The 23,056-nt window shown below is 36.8% G+C and overlaps 1 protein-coding gene across 2 annotated transcripts in view; it reads right to left on the bottom strand.

Moving 5' to 3' along the window:
* Window positions 1–23,056, bottom strand: part of LOC131051195 (uncharacterized) — a 162,907-nt gene that overhangs the window by 120,159 nt on the left and 19,692 nt on the right. For both annotated transcript variants that reach the window (XM_057985602.2, XM_057985593.2), the window contains exons 2-3: window positions 20,188–20,360; window positions 19,974–20,026 (exon numbers count right to left, since the gene is read on the bottom strand). In XM_057985602.2, coding sequence (XP_057841585.1) covers window positions 19,974–20,026; window positions 20,188–20,360 — 226 coding nt within the window. The remainder of the gene's footprint in view (window positions 1–19,973; window positions 20,027–20,187; window positions 20,361–23,056) is intronic.

Here is a 23,056-nt window from a genome sequence, read left to right as displayed (position 1 = left end):
AACAAATCATTGTAATACTTGTTGATCTCTAATCATTTCAATAGTTGTAAAATCCCCTAACAGGGTAGCCTTAACTGGCTTGATTCAAAATCCCTTAAATCGGGTTGTCTTAACCGGCTTGTTTCAAATCCCTTAACCGGGTAACTCGAGGCTAATGAGTTCTGAGAAGCTAGAGAAGCTTAGGAGATCCTTTCAGCTATTGAGTTCTTGAAATCCTCTAACAAGGTGACCCTACCAGGTTTAACCCTTAACCGGGTATCCCTTAACCAGGTGATCCTTAACAGGTTCTGACCAGAACCTATTGTAATGTCCCTAACTGGACAAGGCTCCTAACAGAGCGGACTTCTATAGAGTTCAAAAAGCAGCTTGTGGGTATTCATCCCCACCGTGGTTTTTCCCAGTTGGGTTTCCACGTGAAAATTATGTGTCATGTGAAATGCTTCTATCTTGTGATGCTTTGTTTTATCTGTTAAGCACATGAAGGTTCTATGTTTTATGCCTGTCTATAAAACATATTGAACTCATTGTTGTGAAGATCTGATGGTCAAGTTTACTGGTTTATGCATGAGAATATAATGATACTGTAGTATTGAGTTAAGAGGAAAGCTTATTGAGTGACCGGTTCATGACCGATTGAGCTATACTGGATGTTACCGGTTACACTCTGTTTTACCGGTATCCCTGTTTATCAGTCATTTGGAGTATTTGCTGTCAAACCGGTTTTTGACTGTATTTGTGTTTGTACTGATTCACCCCCCCCCCCCCCCCTCTCAGTACCAGTTTGGTACTAGTGGTTCATCATTGAGTTATCAAGAACACCCTTGACAAATTCAGCATTGACTCTGTCACCTTGAAGGAGTCTATAAGGGGGATACAGGAAGAAATCCTTAGTGCCATGGAAGCTTTGTTTACAAGGAAACTCAGTGACGGAGGAATAACAGTGAACTCCCTGAAATCCCAGTTGCACGATTTCTTCTTCGCCGGCTTGTTCCCTAAGGAACATTTTGCAAATGTTTCTTCATTCTCCGATATGATGAAGAAAATGCAGGAAGTCATGATAGAGTGGGAAAGCTTCTTTTCCAGGAGCGAAGAAGAAATTGCCTTGATGGAGTTTAACATTGAAAACGTGCCAAGTGTCTCCATCGGAGAATTGGAAGTTGTCGTCGGCAGATTCATTGCATAGGCCATAAATGAGCGAGATAATGGTCGTCCATTTTTGGACGAAAGTCTTTTGGTTGAACAGTAATGGCATACTTATTGTTGAAGGAATATTGACTAGGCGTGGGTCAAGTCAATGCATGTCACCACCGGATAGGGAATCTTCTTGCATGTCGCCTTCTCATTATGGTTTTATGACGGATTCTTCGTGCATGTCGCCGTCACTTGGAGAATGATGGGCATTTATGATGGTGTCGGTTATATTCTGGGCATGGTCAACATCATGTTGCACATTTAATGAGCTAGTGGGCGCTATTTTAGGCTCTTTCAAATTAATTGTACATGGGCATAATGGGTTATTAATTGCTGATTCCCACCTTGTTGCACCTTGAGTGGGGAATCTTTAGGGCAAACCCTAATTAGGGTTTTGCATGTAATCATGGCTTAAGGCCTGTATAAGGGGGTGACCCCCTCATTTGTAAGGAGGAGAGACTATCGTCAGAGATTGTTGCTAAGAGTTTTTGAAGCAAACACTTAATACATTGTTCAATTGTTGGTGTGTTCTTGTCTTGTTTTGGAGCTCGCATGGTCTCATTCTCTTCATAGATTAGATTTGCTTTCATGCTGTTAGACGAACTGGATTTGATAGGATCGCTTGTTGCAAAATTCGTGCTCATACTTTTGGTGTGCAGTTGATTGTTGCATACCGTGCAAAGTTAGCCTGAGCCTCCGTTATACGTGTATGTTTAACTTCGATTATCAGAAGAGATTGTTCGATTTGATGGTTTCTCTTGATGATTTGAAAATCTTTAACACACCCTCTGAAGATTGCACCACCTTCGTGTAGTTGTACATTGCTAGCAAAGCGAAGCGTGGTTGGATTTTGTGCAGGTTACCCCATCTCCTTGTTCATAGGATTAGATTACTTTTAGTCTAGTTTTCCTCTGCCCTATTCCTATTTACTTTCCGCATAATTCAAAATCCGAAAGATCCAAAAACCAAGAGCTTTTATTGCAAATCATTCGTATAAAAAAATCCTTGAGCTTGCATAAGTTTCTTCAAACATACATAAGGCCCCTTGGGTTATCAGCAAACCCATCAAACAACTGAGTCACATCCACGCACTGAAGGAACCTTGGGAATTAGCCGTCTGAACTTTAAGTAATCCTAGCATACGGACTAATCTTGATCAAGAGAGGATAAGGTGACCGTTGGTGACTTTATTCTGTGTTAGATGCGGTCATAAAAAACACGTCCACAAGACCCTCTTAAGCCAGCATTACAAACTATTAAGCAAACATAATTGACAAGTGAAAAGCCAATTCCACAGCCTTTGCTAACATCTTCTTCCTTGGTCGGGCATTTCATTAAGTTGTGTAAATGGTTCAAGTAGTCGAAAGTTAAAATGAGCAAGGTAGTTATTATAACTATCTAAGAAGTTACTGCATTGGTGGCCTATGTTATCAACATCGAATTGCAAGATATGCAAAGAATAGATTAGTTGAAAAGGCTTTGGAAACCTTCTTCAAGCAAATGCAACTGGACAGTGTAAATTTGATTTACCAACCTATGCCAACATTCTCCTGCCCACATGTATGAGATAGGAGTTCTCAAACAAGTCACAAACATCTACCAATGCTTATTAATCTTTGTCCAATATTACAATTGCAATTGCCACAAGTCAAAATACATGCAAAATGTAAAGCACAAACCCGACGTATGAAGAGTTAAAAATCATGCCTCAAAGAGATGTCATCTCAAGGAATAGAATGAAATGATTGCAGCTAGTGCAGATTACCATTTTATTGTTAAGGCTTGAGAAACTTTAAAGCAAATATCGGTGAGCAATTAATTGCTGCATCTTCAATGCTCGTGCCAATATGGGAGCTTACGAATTAGTTATGGACATGCACCAAAGAATAGCAATAAGGAGATTTTTGTCAAGGATTATAGTTGACAAAATTCATGCTAGATATGCATGCAAAAATGCAGAAGCACTCTGTTGATGCGAGAAATTGTACTACCACTCTTTCGGTCAATGCAGAATAGAAAGCTAAGTATCCTATCCTCTCTTGTATAAGGAAATCCCTAATGTTGTTCTAGATGATCAAACGAGGCAACCTCAAGGTTCCAAATGTTAGGTCTTGACGGCTTAGGATAACTCAATGGTGATGTGTTTTGCTGGTAACACGAGGGGACTTATGGATGCAACAAGCTGGCCTGCATCTATCAATGCTTTGAATCTCAAGCTGGAAAAAATATGAGCAAAAGGGATGGGGTTTAGGGATCCTATGGACAACGACAAATACAATTGATGCTGCAAGTAGACAGATTTCAAATAAACTAACCCCTACTTAGCCAGAGATATACTCACAACTCCACAGAGATAGTGCAAGCTCCTAGGAAATTAAATATTTTCAAACTATGGACATTCATCCAAGCACCCAATTATGGCGCAGCCTGAAGCAAACACCCACAATTGAACTAAGAACAATTTTGGGTTCAGACTAACAATACACGGAGACCTACAATCACCAACCCCCAATGGTATGAACCTGAAATCAAATCGGATACCCTCACATTTCACCATTAGAATCAATGAACATTAACTAGCTGATCTGATGAAAAGAAACCATGCAAACAAAAGAGAACAAAAAGACAAACACCACACTTCAATGTTCATTGATTTGTTTCAACTACCATTACAACAATTTCTTCCAGCAGTCATATTCTACTCTTAATCTACTAATTGCTAACATCTAAAAATCTAATTATCTAACCTTCTAACTACTAAAATCTAAACCTTTACAAAAGAGAGGCACTGGCCTTTTATAAGTATTACAATATGAATCAATGGCCAGGATTGACTACATTCAGAGGCTACAATATGCCTTCTAGAAGCTTGGCAGCTTTAACCAATACCTAGCAACTTCCATAACTTCCCAACTGCCACTTTCAACCACTTTCTCAACTACCTACAACTGTTTTTCATCAATTCTGCAAATCAGGTAGTTGAGGAATAACTGACCTGTGTCCCTTTTGTTTAAAATGCATTAATAGGGACCCACAGGTAGTTATTTTACAATAAGTAAATTCTAATTTACAACTTGATTTTCTATTGTTTCCAGTTGTACATTTTCTGAGTCTACATACTCTCTAGGTAGCATTTTGTGTTCAACATACTTCTCGTAACATCACTTTGGTCTTGACTTTCAACTTGTCGCCAATGGTGGTCGGAGTTCTTGTCTGCTAACACCCTTTGGGTCTAGGATGATCACGATCACATCTTGAATTGGTGTACTGGACTTCCCTTTGAATCCAACATCACGTCGTGCAACTTCCTATTCTCCTTAACATCTCCTTCTTATGCTTCAATCCAAACCTGAAAAGAAAATGCAACAGACCAGGAATAAAAATAAAACGACACAACCCCCTTGATCACACTTTGGTAGCAATTTTGTGCTTTAGAAGCTACAATTGGGCCTTGAAGATAAATGCCATGGTGTTTTAATGCCTAGAGATCAAACCTTTGAGCCCTTCCTTTCTTCAGTGTTTTTTACGGCGTTTTGGCTTTTTATTTCTTAACACTCTTTTTGGTATTTAGCTCAGCTGGTTTAGGAGGCTCGATGATGAAAGGCGTTTGTGAAGGCAAAATGTTTCCCCTTTTAAAATAAACTACGAACTTTAGTTTTACTTTGACCCCCCCTCTGACTTGGCCAAATACCTTTCGGTCAATACAAGAGCACTTTATTTTATTTCAATGCCCAAGACTTACGTTAACTGTTTCAACCCTATTCTTAGCTCTTTTGGTATAATCTTCAAGGTCCACAAGGCGAAAATAATAAATGGGCTTTGTTTTTAAATCATCTAATTTTATATTTCCTCCCACTTGTTTTAATGCTTTAAGCACTTTTTGCTTATTAATGCTTTCATCGGTATATGATGGGTATATTTTCGGCCTTTGCAAGGCACGACAACAAAATGTTTCGGCTTTGATAACTCACGAACTATATGCACTTTGACCTTTTCGTGCCCTATTAATATTGCTTTGATACATTTCAAGGCTTTTGATTGGGTCTTTATCAGCCTTTATAACCAAAATACCATTCAAAGCTTTGTTTTATTTTCATCGACTTTAAAAATAATGCTCAACTCGTCGATATTTTTGTCGACATCTGGAGGGGTTTGGCAGAAAGAATGATAGAAACGGTTCAAAAGAAATACCCCAACTTTATTGCTTTCACTTTGATTTTGCGGGGTATTCTTCGGCATTATTATCAGCTATTGCAGAGTCGTGGTGGAGAAAAGAGTGATGGTGACAATGATTCATTTCGTCGAACTTCACCATTGTGTGCTTCGACCTCAAGCAATGCATTTCAGGACTATTTTCGGCAATGTGGAGAGGCCCAAGAGCAGTTGCCGGTGTCATTTTCTACTCTTATCTCGACATATTTGATGGGGCATGGTGACAAAATGATTTCAAAGAAGAAAAATTTGCACTCCCTTCATTGGTTTCAACCTTACACTAAGCATCGGGGGGATTCATTTGGCATCAACAAGGCATTGGAAGGCTTTACGGGGTCTTTGAGCAAAAGGATGTCGATCTTTGTTTTGAAAGAAAGATCATAAATACCGAAATTTTGTTTTCTCCTTCCAGTTTTCCTTTCAACACTTTCGGTGGTTTGCTCGGTAAAAGCTAGAGATGAAAAACAACCTTGGCAGATTTGTCTTGTCTCAAAACCTTTGGGCTTTCAGTACTTTCATAGGCAGGGCAAAACGATGTCCCTATCTGGAACAGGGCGTGGTGTGATACACACAACATACTTCAAAGACAAGGCACATATGTGATTTGACAAAAACAAAATCTCAATGATACATCTCAAGGAATCAAATGAAATGATTGCAAGCATGTGCACAAAATGTATTTGGTAAAGGAGTTTCAGAAACTTTCTAATGAATGCCATTGACGGGTATATACTCAAATTATTTGCCGCCATCCTTCATGCCCTCGTCATCGAAACCAGCTACGAGCTAAGTTTTGTTGTGGCAAATATTCTCATTACTATGTGTGGGAATTGTCAAAAATGTGGAGAATTCAAGAAAGGTGATGGACAAAATGCCCCAAAGAGATGTATTCTCGTCAGCTCTAATGATTAAAAAGTTTGAAGAAAATGAATTCCGTTAAAAGGTTTTAGAAACCCAAATTCCACTTTTCCTTGCACGGCCTGTTATTTTATTAACAGATTAATAGAATGCAGATATAAGACAATTCAATCAGATTTTGCACAGCATATACCCTAGGAAAACCCTCCAACATGAATGGAAAACCCCAGCAACAAGATCTCTTATTATATTCAATAAATAGGTACAATAAGATGCCTTACAATTTCAGTGTAAATCGCTTCACTCCTTGAATCTGTCTGCTGAGAATACACGAACTATTTCAGATGATACCCGATCTATCATAGAAGTGCAAATTGTTGTAGATGTATGCTGACTGCTGTTGATTATATTCGATCTGCTGTAGATGAATACAGACTGCTATAGATAATATTCGATCTGCTATGTCTATTTGATGCAATGAAGAGAGAACCGATCTATATTTATACCCATACGTGGGTGCCTTTTCACCAAGGGTCGGCTCTATTCCAATCAACACGTCTTTCCTCAAGGGTGGCGGACTTTTACCAAGTCGGCCCTTTAACAAAATAATTATGTTTTGGTTAACAAATCGTTTTATTTAAATCAACATATACAAATATGCAAAGCCGAAAGGCTAATTACATACTTGATTGTAGTTGGTCAAGGATACTCCCACCACTACAATCGACAACACTCCCTCTTAGCTAGGGAGGAATCCTTCCTGATATCTATGTCATGGAATGACATTCACCATGGCTACTCCTAGAGGGTGAAACAAAGTTCATCACGAAGGCACTCAACATGATGACATCCATGATGGCTACTCCCATGTATGGCTATGGAAAAGTACACAAGTGTCCATCACGGAGTCACTCAACATGATGTCGTCATCTCATCATAACGTTAACCATGGCTACTCCCAGACAGTGAATAAACAAAAGTGATGTTGTCATAGAGTCTCTTGACATGACATCCACCATGGCTACTCCCAGAGGGTGAATAAACAAAAGTGATGTTGTCATGGAGTCTCTTGACATGACATCCACCATGGCTACTCCCAGAGGGTGGTACAAGGGCTTTTGCCTCAAACTTCTCTCTCATAGAGAAGAATGCATTAACAAGGGCTTGCACCTCAAACTTCTCTCTCACAAAGAAGAATGCATTAACAAGGGCTTGCACCTCAAACTTCTCTCTCACAGAGAAGAATGGATTAAAGTACATCTCAAGAAATCACTGATGTTGAGACTCCCTCTCAGCAAGGTCTTCATTCTCCACAACTCCAAGATTGTCTCGAAAATGCACAAACTTCACTTTGGCAAGGGACTTGGTGAGAATGCCAGTCGTTTGTTCATCAATACAAATATATCTCAATTGAACAGCTTTCCTCTGTACTATATCTCTGATGTAATGGTATTGGATCTCAACATGTTTTGTTTTGTCATGAAACACTGGATTGACAGATAGCTTCACAAACCTTTGATTGTCACAATGAATAATAGTTAGCTCCAATGTTTGTCCAAACAATCCTGCAAGGAGGTTTCGAAGCCACACTACTTCTCGAGTTGCTACACATGCTACAATATATTTTGCCCCTGTTGTGCTTAGTGCCATTGAAGACTACTTCTTGCTGCACCAAGAAATCATTGCAGACCCCAAACTAAAGCAACAGTCAGATGTATTATTCCTATCAGTCACACTTCCGACCCAATCAGAATCAACGTAACCTTGCAACTTCAAGTCTGCACTGGAAGTATATTTCAAACCATATCCTATTGTGCCACGCAAGTACCTCAAGATATGTTTTGCTGCAACTAGATGAATATGTCTTGGTTCACACATAAACTGACTAAGAGCACTCACTGCATAACAAATGTCAGGTCTAGTATTGACTAGATACATCAATGAACCCATCAACTGCCTGTACATAGTAGGATCTACCAAATCTGAACTAGCTGCAAACTCCCTCAACTTCTTCAGATTTGTTTCCATAGGTGTAGACATGGACTTGTTGTCCATCATCCCAAATCTCTTCAAGATATCAATGGTGTACTTCTTGTTATCACTTGAACCTCCACCCCTGTTTGCTAAGCTATCAACTCAGCAGGCTTGTGACACATGGGAACCCTCCTAGGCCTGCGGGTTGCCTAAAAATTGGAGTGAACCTCCAGAGTAAGCTGGTTCTTTTCAAATTTTGCACCTAAACTAACAGCTTCTTCAAGGAAAAGAGTAAGGAGGAGAACATGTAAAACTGAAATCTAAATCTAAGGTGATTTGCACCAGATGATATTTTGAAATCCAACTAAGCAAAAGATACACAGTATAACAGTGATAATAAACCTCTTTTACACTAACCAACAACCCATGATCTTTGCATCAATACTTCATAAGAAGGCTGGATAATCACAATCCTAAGAGGAAAAAACCCCTTTCACAACCTAAGACTGGTAATTACTAAAAAACACAGCTTATGACCTGCAAGAACATATATGTTTCTGTATAAGGCATCAACAGAAAGTGCAATTTTAAGGGGGGCAAAAAGCCAACCACAAAGAACTGACTAACACTAAAGACACAATAACAGAAAAGATGAGAAGTAGAGAGGGAAGCCAAGCTATTATCCCTGCCAAACAGGTATCACCAAGCTTTATAATTCTTGAAAATGTGTTACAAAAACATTCCTTCCTGCAGAGAGAACTCAGAAATTACAGTCTGCTAAAAAGATGAATGAAGAACCCCAACAAAAATGAAGGCTTCTAGTATATATGCTTTTTTCCAAGGCAGTCAAAAAGACTCCACCTCCTCCTCTTAGGTCGAGCAGACTCAAAAAACCCACCTTTTTGGCCCCAAACATGTCTGAAAGGGAATGTACTTGAGCAAAAAAGTCAAGCCACCCATTCTGCAACCATAAAACCCCTTAAATGCATCATAAATGACTCTGAAATATCCCTGACAGGCCTGCAAGCCTTCATAAATGCAAAAAATATCTCTCTTTGACCTCCTAATAAATGAAAACAAATATCTGATAAAGTGATTTTCAAAAAAAATTATTACCTAATTGAACATTTGTTTGATTTTTTATTTTTTATTTTTTTATATATTAAAGTAAAGATTTTAATAACATAAAAACAATAAAAATTATTTCATTAAAGTGATAAATAAAATAAATCACTTTAATGAAATAATTTTATTAACTTTATTTATTAAATAATAAATGTAATTTAGAAAATATATTTATTAAAGTGTTTCATTTACACTTTAGTAAATAATTTCCTTTATTATATTTATTACATTTTTACTTTAAATATAAAAAAAAGGAAAAAAAACAAGTGTTTAATTTAGTAATGATATTTTTTTTTTAAATACTTTAAAAAAGGCATTCATTTACATTTATTAGGAGGTTATACTTCCTAAGTGATTTAAAATCACTTAATAAGTAATTTGGAAATAAAAATATTAAGTGATGTTAAATCACTTAGGAAGTAATGCAAATACACATTAAATCGCACCCCCCCCCTTAGGTATTTCACGGGGAGAAAGAGAGGGGAAATGAAAAAGAACAAAGGCGAACATAGGCAACGATAATATATTTTAGGGGAAATATAACCCTAAAACTCTCATTTCACTCTTCATTTTGCATTCGACTTTCTAGAAACTTCGCTTGGAAGCTCTGCTAGGCGCCGCTAGGGTTTGAACTGGGCATGAAAGGAGGAAAACATTAGTCATTTTCTGTTGCTAGGCACTGAAATGAGTGCTGGGGTTCGAGTTCTGCTGGAAACGGTTAATTGCAAAAACGAAGTGCCATTTGATGACTTTCTGTGCATATTGGGTGCCAAATCTGCGAATTTCTCGCGTTCCTTTGGCATTTGAGACTCCCTCCTGTTGCTGCGATGCAAACTTTTGGAAGCTGGGCACTTTTTTGTCTGATTTCTTGCACATTTTCAGGTCTCCATGGGTTTTTAGAAGGAATTGCAGGTATCTTCGCCATTAATGGCTGCTACTAGTAACCCTCCTTTTGCTTTTTTGCTGTTCTGGTTCTGATTTTCTGAGCATAATTCCGAAAATAATGGTTTTAATCTCCACATGTTTCATTCTTCATAACATGCCAATGAAACCCCTTAAGATTTTTCTTAAAAAAAATGTGGAAAACATATTGCTGTGTATATCTCTGAATGACTATTTTTAGGAGATTTTCACTCTGTTTCCATTTTTCAATTTGATCTTTCTCAATTCTGAAAAAGACTTTCTGAGCATAATTCCTTTCGAAAACAATGGTTTAATCAGATTTTTTCTTAAAAAAAAACTAAAAAGATGTGAAAACCATATTGCTGTGTGCATCTCTGAATGACTGTTTGGACTGAAAATGGTGGAAAAAACATTATAAACCCTCCTTTTGTCATCTGCCATTATGCTGTGCGTTAAAATATGTATTTTATGAAAACTGTAGCTGCATATATCTACAAAATACTCTTGAATCTGAATATCATTTGCAAGGACATAGCCGTCTTGGAATTGTTGAAATATCTGATCAATAATGCCTCTTCCAGATTATCATAAAAATTTTCAGGCTAGATGCATAAAATGTCCTCTTAATGATCATTTGTAAATATTTGCACATCTTGTTCATGCTCCTTGCATGCACCTTCTCTTATACCCCTTGGAAAAAGCATATTAATGTTGTTTGAAGATCCGTGCACTTGCTGTCATGGAAGATATGTAGTTGCAAATAATCAGATAGAGATGCACCTCGAATAATTCATTCATTTCATGTGACATCTACTTAGCCATTAGCTTGATATTTTGATGGCTGCTACTACCTTTGTTTTGAATATAACAGCAACCTGATCATTTACTGCTCTTCTGCATCGAAATCTTTAACATAAGGTTATAAAAAAAAAAAAACACACTTCCTTGCTTTGCAACAGTCATTGCTCCCCAAGCATCCCACTGTCTTTGACTCTATCATCATCTCTACAAAACTGTCTTGACTATCCCCTGTACTCCTTACAAAGTGACTGCACCATATTTGCAAGGGTTTGTATGTATCAACAACAGCAACATTTGCTTGATAAGATTTCACTATCCTTGCATACATCTTCTAAGACATGTGACCTGTGTGCATCTCTGAATGACTGTTGTCCATACTGACTTTGATTCTTGTCTGTATCATTTTCTGAAATATGACTGCATGCCTTTGTGAATTGATCACTATGATTGTATCTTTGATTATATGCATCCCTTCCATAATTGTGTTTAATGGTATCTTGCATTGTGTTAGAAAATCTTTTCGTTATGATTCTGAAAATGCATTGTATTCCTTACTATTCGCTGCCCACTGAGTCTGAAAAAACTGAATGTTGCATTTTCTATACTTAGTGTACAGCTTTATGTATGCACTGCATATCTCATTAGCATGCATAAATACCTTGTCCACGTCCTTTAAAAAGGACAGTCTTATCATGCTTATTGGCTGATCATGTGATCGCATACTTGCGTTTTGTTACACTTTTTTCATCACCAGCTCTGATATAACTTAATTGTATGAGGCCTTGCTATTGTTTCACATGAGCTGGGCTCAACCCTTGTGGGAGCCTCATTCATTCCCACTCATTTTTGTGAATTTCATGACCAGCAAGCTGTCCCTTTTCCTAATCCTGCACATGAAGCAAACATGTTAGCAAAAATATGCATATGCATGGTGATTTTCCTTTGATCTGATATTTGTCTTTCGAGATGATCCGTGATGCTAGTTATATGCATCTGATGCATGTAGGGATTATAAATATATATATGCGTGCATTAGTACACATGTTAGGAATGTAGTCAGCCATTGCTTAGAACAAAATGTTCTAACGCATTGCATATTTTAACTCTTTTGCAAATACCGGAAGGAAAGCAGATACGAACCAAGGTGAAGCAGCAAGACAAAGGCAACGTCGAGTCTACTTCAACTGTTCCAGTCATTCAGGCAATGACTGGTTCCATTCTCAACATGCCTTCTTCATTTTTTGTACTTGTGTATACATATCTATATATTTCTTTTCTGCACTTGATGCATGTAGCTAGTCTCACGGCTCTTTGTGTGGGACGCACGTTCGAATATTAATAAAATACTTCTCCTTGTGATGAGATGTCTCTTTCTTTTGTTGTTGCAGACTAGAAGTATTTAAAAATGCCATCTTTAGCTCATTCCTTAGTGCAGTTGGAAACACAAAAATAGAGAAGTAGTACACACTTGTTTTATTTTGTAAAACTAGCATATCTTAACCTATTTTTCAGCTAGAAGCGAAAAATAGGTAACACTTCCCTTGAGTTAGTATGATTTCATTGGGTCTTTACCATACCTCTAATCCTAGAAAGTAGTGCATAAGACCTAAATCCTTCATCTCAAATTCAGAAGCTAACTCCTTACATTTGTCAATGAGATGATCTTCTCTAGTGATAAATAAGTCATCAACATTAAAAACCAAAATTGGAGCATCACCATTTATTACCTTGAAGTAGAGATTTGAATCTGCATCATTCTTGAAGAACCGCAAGCCCATTAGATATCGATCAATCCTCCCATACCAAGCACGAGGAGCCTGCTTAAGGCCATACAAAGCTTTCTTCAGTCTGCAAACATGAGACTCCTTCCCATGAATCACAAAGGCTTTAGGTTGCTCAATGTAGACCTCTTCTTTAATTACCCCATTGAGAAAAGTTGTCTTCACATCCATCTGATGTAGCTTCCATCCTTTTGTTGTTGCAATGGCAATAATGATCTTAATAGAAGTATAGCGGGCAACCGGAGCAAATGTTTCTTCATAGTCTATTCCCTCCTTTTGAGAGAATCCTCTAACTACAAATCTTCCTTTTTATTTCTCAATACTTCCATCTGTTGCATGCTTGATTTTGAACAACCATTTGGAGGATACAACTGATTTACCTTCAAGTCTTGGAACAATGTCCCAAACATCATTCTTAATAATGGATTGATATTCTTCATCCATAGCATCTCTCCATACATGCTGACTTGAAGCTTCCTCAACACTGGAAGGTTCAGATTCAAGGAAATTACTCATTAATGCAACATAGCTTGAAAATTTCTGAGGTCTTTTGCTTTCTCTGAATATGCCTCTAGGAGCTACACACTTTTTTGCCTCCTGCGTAGTTTTCCTAGGCCAAAGAGGTCTCTTCTTGCTTATGACAATGTCTCTCAGACCATCAGTAGGTTCCAAGGATTCAATTGGATCAACAATCTCTACAGGTTTAGTGGACTCCCTCTGAATCTCAGGAGTATGATCAACATCCATGTCTTGAGGAGTTTTCGGGTCATCATCCTCTATCTCCATGCAAGAACCTTTAGATCTCATGAATGCAACATCTTCCTCAAATGTAACATCTCTACTAACCTCTATCTATTTCTGTCCTGGAATGTAAATCCTGTAGGCTTTTGAAGTTTCATTGTAGCCCACAAATACGCCTTTCTTGCCAGAAGGTTCCAACTTGGTTCTTTTATCTTTAGGTACATGGACATACATTGGACAACCAAAGATTCTCAAATGACTGACTTCAAGCTTAACCCCTGAAAAGGCTTCTTCTGGAGTCATATTCTGCAATATCCGATGAGGACATCTATTCGGAACATATACTGTTGTTCTGGAAGCTTCTGCCCAGAGAAAGGTTTGCAAGTTTTGGTCATGAATCATGGCTTTAGCTGCTTCAACTATGTACATGTTCTTTCTTTCTGCAACCCCATTTTACTGTGGGTTGTAAGGGACACAAAACTCCCTCTTAATTCTTGCCTCAATGCAGATATTACAAAAGTTTGCAGAAGTGTATTCACCCCCATTATCAGACCCTAAGACTTTAATCCTCTTCCCAGACAAGTTTTCTACTTGAGCCTTAAACTCTTTAAACCTATCTAGGACTTCTTCAGACTCTTTGGACTTCAAAAAATAAATCCAAGACTTCCTAGAGTAATCATCTATGAAAATTACATAATACAAATATCCACTTATGGATGTCATTGACATTGGACTACATAAATCAGAATGTACAAGGTCTAACATTTCTTTTGACCTACTTTCACTACTATGAAATGGACTTTTACTAGTTTTACCCATGGCAGAACCTTTACAAGTGCCATCATCTCATGACTGAGCTTAGGGACACCATTAACCATTTTCTCCAATGATGGAAGAGCCTTGTAGTGCAAATGAGCAAGTCTTCTATGCCATAGCTCGTTGGAACTAGTAGAGTCATGTAGGAGAGCTTGACCTGGACGGATAGAAAGCTTGTATAGACTTTCATGCCGATTCCCAATCACACGTGTTGTCTTGATACTAGAGTTCTTTGGCAAAGAAAGAACTTTCCCTTCTGAAAATGCTGAAATGGAGACAAGGTTCCTCTTGATTCCCAGCACAAACAAGACATCACTTAGGTGGAGAGGGATGCCAGATTCTAAGTTGAGAGAGGTGGAACCAAAGCCTTTTACCGAGTAGCATGCATCACCTCCAATTATCACTTGAAGATTGGTCTTTCTTTCCACCAAGTCTGAAAGACGTTCCCTATAACCTGTGATGTGACGAGAAGCGCCACTATCAATTAACCAAGTGATGCTATCGATTGGAACATTGCTTGATAGGGCGGAGATGAATAGAAACCCTTCTTGGTTGTTCTTTAATTCCTTTTGTGGAGATACTTCACCAACATCCACCATAGAAGCATATTGCTTTGGCCTTGTCAAACAATCTCTTGCATAGTGACCATACTTGTCACACCTAAAGCACTGGATGTGAGAGAGATCTTTCTTCTTCTTAGAATTGGGTGTGGAAACTGAACTTCTATCTCTACTTCTCTTGAAGTTGCCTTTTCTCCCATCTCTTCCTTTCTTCTTTGAAGTTTGAGATGCTAGAACATGATTTTCTTCATTGTAAGAGCTTCGACCATTTCCTCTCGTAGCCAACCTAGATTCTTCTTGGATACAATCAGCACGAAGATGGTCAAACTTGGGAAATTTGGATCCCCCACTAATACTTTGAATGAATGGTTCCCAAGATTGAGGAAGCCTATTCAATGCCAACATGACTAGATCTTTATCCATAACTTGATCTCCAATGGCGCATAGTTGATCTCTTAGCTAAAAAATATTCATGAAGAATCATATGACAGTTTCTCCTTTCGCCATCTTGATTTGATGAAGTTGTTGCCTTAGAGAGCTAGGGCTCTACTAGTGTTGTTGATCTCATAGAGTCCTTCCAAGGTTTTGAACATATCTCTAGCCGTTGACATCTTGGAGATAAGTGGCACTAAATGGTCCTTCACCGAATCAATCAACATCTTCTTGGCCTCTATGCTATTCTTCTTCATTTGAAGTTTCTCAGCTTCATCGGCTGGTTCAGACATTGCATCCTTTTCTACGAACTGAAGTAGATCATTTTCTTCTAGTGCAATTAGAATTCTATATTTCCAAGAAGTGAAGTTTGATGTGCCTTCAAGCCTATCCTCCACTTTAAGTCCATTCACCATTTTCGCTTGCTAAGAACTACTCCTTAGAATAAGAACAAATAGTTGTTTATAGAGAAACCTGATCAAGATCTACTTCAACGTGGCTCTAATACCATGTTATTTTATTATCAGATTAATAGAATGCAGATATAAGACAATTCAATCAGATTTTGCACAGCATATACCCTGGGAAAACCCTCCAACATGAAGGGAAAAACCCAGCAATAAGATCTCTTGTTATATTCAACAAATAGGTACAATAAGATGCCTTTATAATTTCAGTGTAAATCGCTTCACTCCTTGAATCGGTCTGCTGAGAATACAAGAACTATTTCAAATGATACCCAATCTATAATAGAAGTGCAAAATGTTGTAGATGTATGCTAACTGTTATAGATTATATTCGATCTGCTGTAGATGAATACGGACTGCTATAGATAATATTCGATCTGCTATGTCTATTCGATGCAATGAAGAGAGAACCGATCTATATTTATACCCATACGTGGGTGCCTCTTCACCAAGGGTCGGCTCTATTCCAATCAACACATCTTTCCTCAAGGGTGGCGAACTTTTACCAAGTCAGCCCTTTAACAAAATAATTATGTTTTGGTTAACAAATCGTTTTATTTAAATCAGCATATACAAATATGCAAAGCCAAAAGGATAATTGCATATTTGATTGTAGTTGGTCAAGGATACTCCCACCGCTACAATCGACAACACGGCCTATGGAAGAGAAGCGACCAGCAAGTGAACAGTTTCACAAAATGCTTCAGAAATATGGGTACATGATGGATCGATGTTGCAAATATACACCGATGAACATATATGCAAAATATGGAAGCTTAGATAGAGAAAGTGAACCTTTGATAAAAGAATGCTTCAAAGATAGGTCATATCATGGAATGCAATGAAACCTTAAACTTCATCAACAAAATATACATTCAACATTCAGTGACTGTGTGGAATTCTTCACATTCATATGGAGATAGGTCATGCCACAACTACAAGAGATGTATGTGAAGCTTTAGAAATTATTTGAGAGATGAAACTCACTATGCAAGGTTCTCAATAAAGGTTTATCAGATTTGAATATTATATTGGATTTCAACTTCTCGACTAGGACGTGCAGGTTAAGGAGGTTTTGATTGAAGAAGATGTGACTTTAAATATCTTATCATTTCCTACTATGCACCATCTTATGCTCGCCTATGTGAAGAGTTGCTCGCCTATGTGAAGAGTGTATCAATTCATGCTATGCAACAAAGAGGACAAATTCAGACAATGGTCGGTTCCAAGAAGATCCCCAAGAAGTATCAAAAGCAAAACAAGTGAAGATTGCAAACTACATCAACAATATTAATAATCTTGTCTTTCTTCAAGATTGCAATTTTCAAATTCTCATTTGTAAAAGTGACTTAAGTCACTTGTTGTAATTGAATTTAGAATTTAGACTTTTTTTTTTTTGGTAAAAATTAGGTAAACCTAACTTGTTTCTAAAAGGTAGTTACTAAAAGTGATCACTTAATTAGTTATGCGAAGTGTTTACCAAATTTGGTTATTGTAAGTGGTGACCTAAGTTGGTTATCTTAAGTGGTTACAAAGTAGTTATCTTCTAAAACCTATAAATACAAGGCATTTTCATTGTAAAGGGGGGAGACTCATATAGAGGGAAGATTCTAGAAAACTTTTGGTTTTCACATTTTGTACTCAAAGTTTCTGGACTTGTATATTTTCAAAAGAATAACAAAGAATGCATTTGATTCATATGTCTTGAATGTGTTTATGAGTTATGATTATCAATTTCTTGTATGTTAAATTGATAATCCTTTTGTGTATTGGTGGAATCCATTAATTTTCAATTCCAAAATATAAGTAATTGATGAAACACATCATTTCTTGGTATCTTGAATTATATGTGTTAGTACAACTTATTTCTTTGTATGTCGAGGTTTGTTATCTTTCTTTCATCATCACTGCATATCTAAAACATATCTTGTGCTTAAACCCATTTTGTAATTGTTATTCATCATGAATCTCAAATGTTATTCATATGTCTGCTGTTGGGGTTTTCATTAGTTATCTCTCTTTAGCTTTGTGTTTTCTCCTTTATGTACTTTCAAGTTAAAAGTACACAAAAATCCCAAAAACCCCCATCACACGAGTGAGCTGCTCTTCTCAAACACAGAGGAAGATTGTGGCTTCACTGCAATCTCTCCATCTGTTGGCACGGTTGTCACTGGTACTTGGGCAAACAAGGTCAGTTTCAGAAAAACAACTACAGTGACAAATCTGTTTACCACCAATCAGTAATTGTTTTTGATAATTATAGTTGATGCAAATAGACCTCATTGGAGGTATTGGTCTACCTTGGACACCACTATATTGCAATTTATCTGAATTCATCAATAGAAGTAAAACACACCATTCTAGGCTTGGCGTGGGACCCTTGGTATGCTATTTGTCCTTCCAATGAAATAAATCTTTCAAAATTGCAATTATTATTTGCTGTAATAAAAATCAGAATTCTGATTTCTTGATTAGTCAATTATTTCATAGTAGAAAAAGTCCAAAAAAATGTCATTGTTGTGTTTATTTTCCTTTTGAGCATTGTATTACCATTTGGCATCAAAAACTCAAAAATACAAACCAAACCAAACACTTCCTTTCGCCAGTCAAAGAAAAATCGGACAAGAGAATAAACAAAAATCAGAAAAAAATTCAGTTCACTTTTTAGTTCAGTTTGAGAAAGGACTTTCATACAGGGATCAAATTTGTGTTTGTTAGAGAATTTGTGAGGAAAATATATATTTATTTATAATTTTGCAAGAATTGCTATTTCCAAAATAATCTAAAAAATCATTTATTTTATTTGCTAGTCATATGATACAAACTTAGACATACCATTCTATGGGCCAGTATCAATAAAGAAAGGCAACGAGTGAGATTTCAAACTTTTAGCTTTCAAAAAAAGATGACAAGGCAAGTTTTGGAAGGCGATGAGGTATTGAGGATGTTCATGAGATTTCATCTTCTAACCGCCTTTCATTTTGGTGAAGATAACTTGCTTGAAACCTAGCCCTCACATTTTGCAACTGAAAAAGGGAGCAACAACAATTGAAAGAGAAGTCATAAGACATGGAAATTTTGTACAAAAACAAAAATACCAAAAGGTGATATGGAATGCAGGTCAGTTGGTGTGAGGAGCTATGGGACTTCAAACCACCCATACCAATTAAATTTGATTTTCCATAGTTCGAAATGGGATGCAATAAAAAGATCACTGATATGGTATTGTGAAGAATCTTGGGTCAAAGTCACAAACCCAATATAAACCAGGTGTTTTTCTATTCACTTGAAATTTAGTGAATGATATTTGAGTAATATTCTACAGTGATGTTTTGTGAATATTTTATCAACATTTTTTAGTACCATTTGACTACAATAATAAGTTCAGTCAGCATTATTTAATATTTATCTAAATTTTGCATTAGTCAACAGGCCCTTGGTTTGCTGGTGAAGTTGAATGGGTCAAAGTCACAAATTCAATATAAATCAGCTTCTTTTTTGTCAATTGAAATTTAGTGAATAATATTTGAGTAATATTCTACAATGATATTTTGTGAATATGTTCACATTTTTTAGTACCATTTGACTACAATAATAAATTCAATCAGTATATATATATACTTCAAGGAATTGCCGGAAACTTTTTTAAAAAAGGATATTTCAATTAACATGCAAATAACCTAGACATTAATATTGATCTATAGATCTCAAAGTCAGAAGTGTATATAAAATTTGTATCTGTTGCATAAAAATTCTACCGTTGATCTTCATTTGGCATTCCTTAAGTCTAGATGAATTGAGCATATATAATTTTGTATCAAGTTTGTTGGAGAGAAATGCAAAGACATTATTTTATTTTAATCCTCTTCAATGCTGAAAGAAGTCGGTGTTGGTCACTGTTATGCATTTCTTTGGACTAGACAAACCGAGAATTATCTTTTGATGAAACTGCCAAGGGATTAATCTCGATCCACAACTCAGGTAACTGCATTTAGTTTTCAACTTCCCCATTGCTGAACGAATTATACTATTGTCCCTTACCAAGCAATTAGTTTGATTAGAAAAGAAATCAAAAGCAAAAAATTTGAAGTTTTGTAATTTTGTATAATCACCATCAGCAAGTTGGTTTGCTGTAGAAATCGCGTCTTCAATTTTTTTGAGATACCTGCAATTAGAGAACAGATGGGTAATCAGATACATACTGCTCACTTCATATGGCCCAGGGTTGTCAAATTTGAAGTACCATTTTTGTGAAATCGACATTCTTGAAGGTAGCATCCAGTACAATAGGCCATAAAAGTTAATGAAGAAAAATGTTGTGCATACCAGTCTAGGACTGGTCTTGGACGAAGTGTTCCTTTCCAATAATTCCCATCTAATAGTCCAGCTGCATTTCGTAGCCAATCAGGTCGAGAAACATTCGCAACAACAGTGCGAACACCTTTTGCTTCCAAGGAAGAAGACAATTGTTGATAATCACTTGAATTATTACCCAATCCCTGTGTTCACTATGGACTCATCATTTCTAGAGAAGATTAATAAGCAGAGTCATCACAGAAAAGATAATAAGAAGTTAAGAACCACAATGATAATCATTATCCCAAATAGCCTTGTAGCTTGAGACAGCCAAAGCCAATGAGAAAATTGCAAGGATAAATATTAAAACTAGGAACCTAAAAATAAAATGTTTAAGCTTTCTATTCAGAGAAAGAATGTTGAAATATTAGAGTACTCATAATTTGGACAAATGCTTTGTGGAATGGAATAACTAGGTTATAAGCATATCATTTGAGGTGTATTTCTCCCTTCAAATCTACATATATATTTTTGAATAGCAAAGATTTGAAATAAACTGTAATTATATGAAGCAACGAGAAGGAATGGTTATATAAAGAAGACGAAGAGCCTGTTTAAAATACAGCAACACAACATTGGAAACACTTTAAAAACAAACTTAGTAGGTCATTCTAATCAGACTTGTGCATTTAAATCTATTCACTAAAATTTAAAACCTGTTAGGAAGAACATCTATTTTCTAAAAGTCAAGTTAAAGATTCTCATGAAACAATTTTGGAGCAATATAATAAAGGAAGCTTGACAAATTAACACTCCTCTATGATATCTACTATCCCTAATGTGGATTTATGTGTTTTTATCAAATTCCTTTGTATTTTTCTGAACAAAAAGAAAACAAAATTGAAACTATTTGTAATGCTGATACAAACAGTAGTTGATGGAAAACACTTGGAATTTCCCAGTGAATGATAACACTCAGATCAGATATTACTGGTAATCAATAGGACAGAGGTTAGTAACCTCACCAAACAATATTTTTATTCAGTGACAATTCAGTACATTACTGTCACATTGAACTGAATACAAAACATCAGAAATACAGGCCAGAAATCACCAACAAAACTGCCTGGAATAGATAATAACCGACAATGTATGGAATTACGACTATGATTGCAACTTCTACGGCTGTCCTTGTGCTGTCATAAACCTGTTTGAACCTGTACTGACCTGCACAGCAGCATTTGAAAGGTGTATGGCAGCAGGAAAAGGGTTTGAGGTTGTCATATACTGGTCGCTCCATATTGGGATGATGGAATCAGCAACCAGTGATCTTGAAGGTGCCTGTAGCATGCATTTATGAGGGTAGAGCTGGATGAATTGATTGTCAAACCATATAATCTCCTCCTGGAATTGTGGCACACCAATCCTAGACAATAAATCTGCAATAATACGAGCAATCAGCTTCCAAACTAGACACAGCTTCTGTAGAATCCCCCTCCTCAATGGCACTGCGGGAAATAGTAATTTTGACCAGCTACAATAACCCCAAAAATGGCTATCTAGGGTTTTCTGATAAGATAACAGCCCTGATTTTAGCCATTTTTGGGGTAGGGGGATGGTTATATATATATACTAAGTAACAAGGTTCGAATTTGAATTCAAATTCAACAGTCATGAAATTCGGATGAAATTCGACAAGGGAAAAATTCAAAATAAATATTCGGATAAAATTCGCCTTATATAATTTTGTTTATTTTAAATATATGTAATACTATTGTAAATATATGTAATAGTTTAAAGTTCGCCTTATATCAGAATTATTTTTAAATATAATTTTGTTTATTAATAAATATATGTAATACTCAGCCTAAACCTGGCAGCTACTGTGACCCAACAGCCACAGGAGAATAGAAAGAAGCCGCAACAGTTTAACTCAGCCTCTTCACGCACTCCACAACCTCTTCACGCACTCACCTGTGACCTCTTCACGCACTCCAACTTCAAAAACCCTAAAGAAAATCCGCCAAAAGTCTGCCGAAAATCTACATTGTGTGTTTACAGAGGCGAAGAGCAGCGTTTTATAAAGAAATTCCGCCTAAAATCAACAAAAACCCTAAACGCTTTTCAAAAACCCTTAAAAAAATGCTCTTTAAATTTTTGCTTTAATAAAAAAAGTGACATTCTGGCCGTACAAATTTATGGCCGAATTTGAATGCATTTTTTATAAAAATTTGAAATTCGAAAAAAATCGAACTCCATCCTTGAAATTCGTCGTATTATGTGACTTAGTATATATATATATATATATATATATATATATATAGAGAGAGAGAGAGAGAGAGAGAGAGAGAGAGAGAGAGATGTCAATAACTGATAACAGCAATAAACTATCAAACAATAATAAAATTAATCATGAGATCCATAATTGGGGTTTGGGAGTGGAGACCGTAATGGATTTGACAAGCAGCAATAATAAGCTGCACAAGGTGTTAGATGTGAGAAAAACTGAACAATAGAGGGGGTGTGGGGTTTCCTTCCCCCACAAGTTGGACGATTGAAAAGATGAGGAATAAATGAAAAAAATGTATTTTAGGGAAAAATTTGCTATTATACTATTGCTATGGGGGATGCCTAGCTGTCCCCTCAGACGTCTCCGACTAACCTAGGGACAGTTGGGTGTCCTTGCATGGCCCAGGGATGTTTCAGGTGTTTCCTAAGGTTTTTCAAGCACCCATATCGTCCGGCCATCCCCAAAATAGCAGTGGGGATGGGGACGCAATCTCCAAGGGTGGGGAGGCATCCTCGTAGAACCTTGCTTGCAAATACTGTAACTATTAACACCAATCCTAAAATCATGCACAACAAACTCTGATTTAGGCCACCATGCAACCCCTAATAT

This window comes from Cryptomeria japonica, chromosome 2 (genome assembly GCF_030272615.1).
Source record: "Cryptomeria japonica chromosome 2, Sugi_1.0, whole genome shotgun sequence".
In the NCBI taxonomy this organism is placed as follows: Eukaryota; Viridiplantae; Streptophyta; class Pinopsida; order Cupressales; family Cupressaceae; genus Cryptomeria; species Cryptomeria japonica.
Note: the sequence above shows the minus strand (reverse complement) of the source record. Positions and strands in the feature narration are given on the sequence as shown.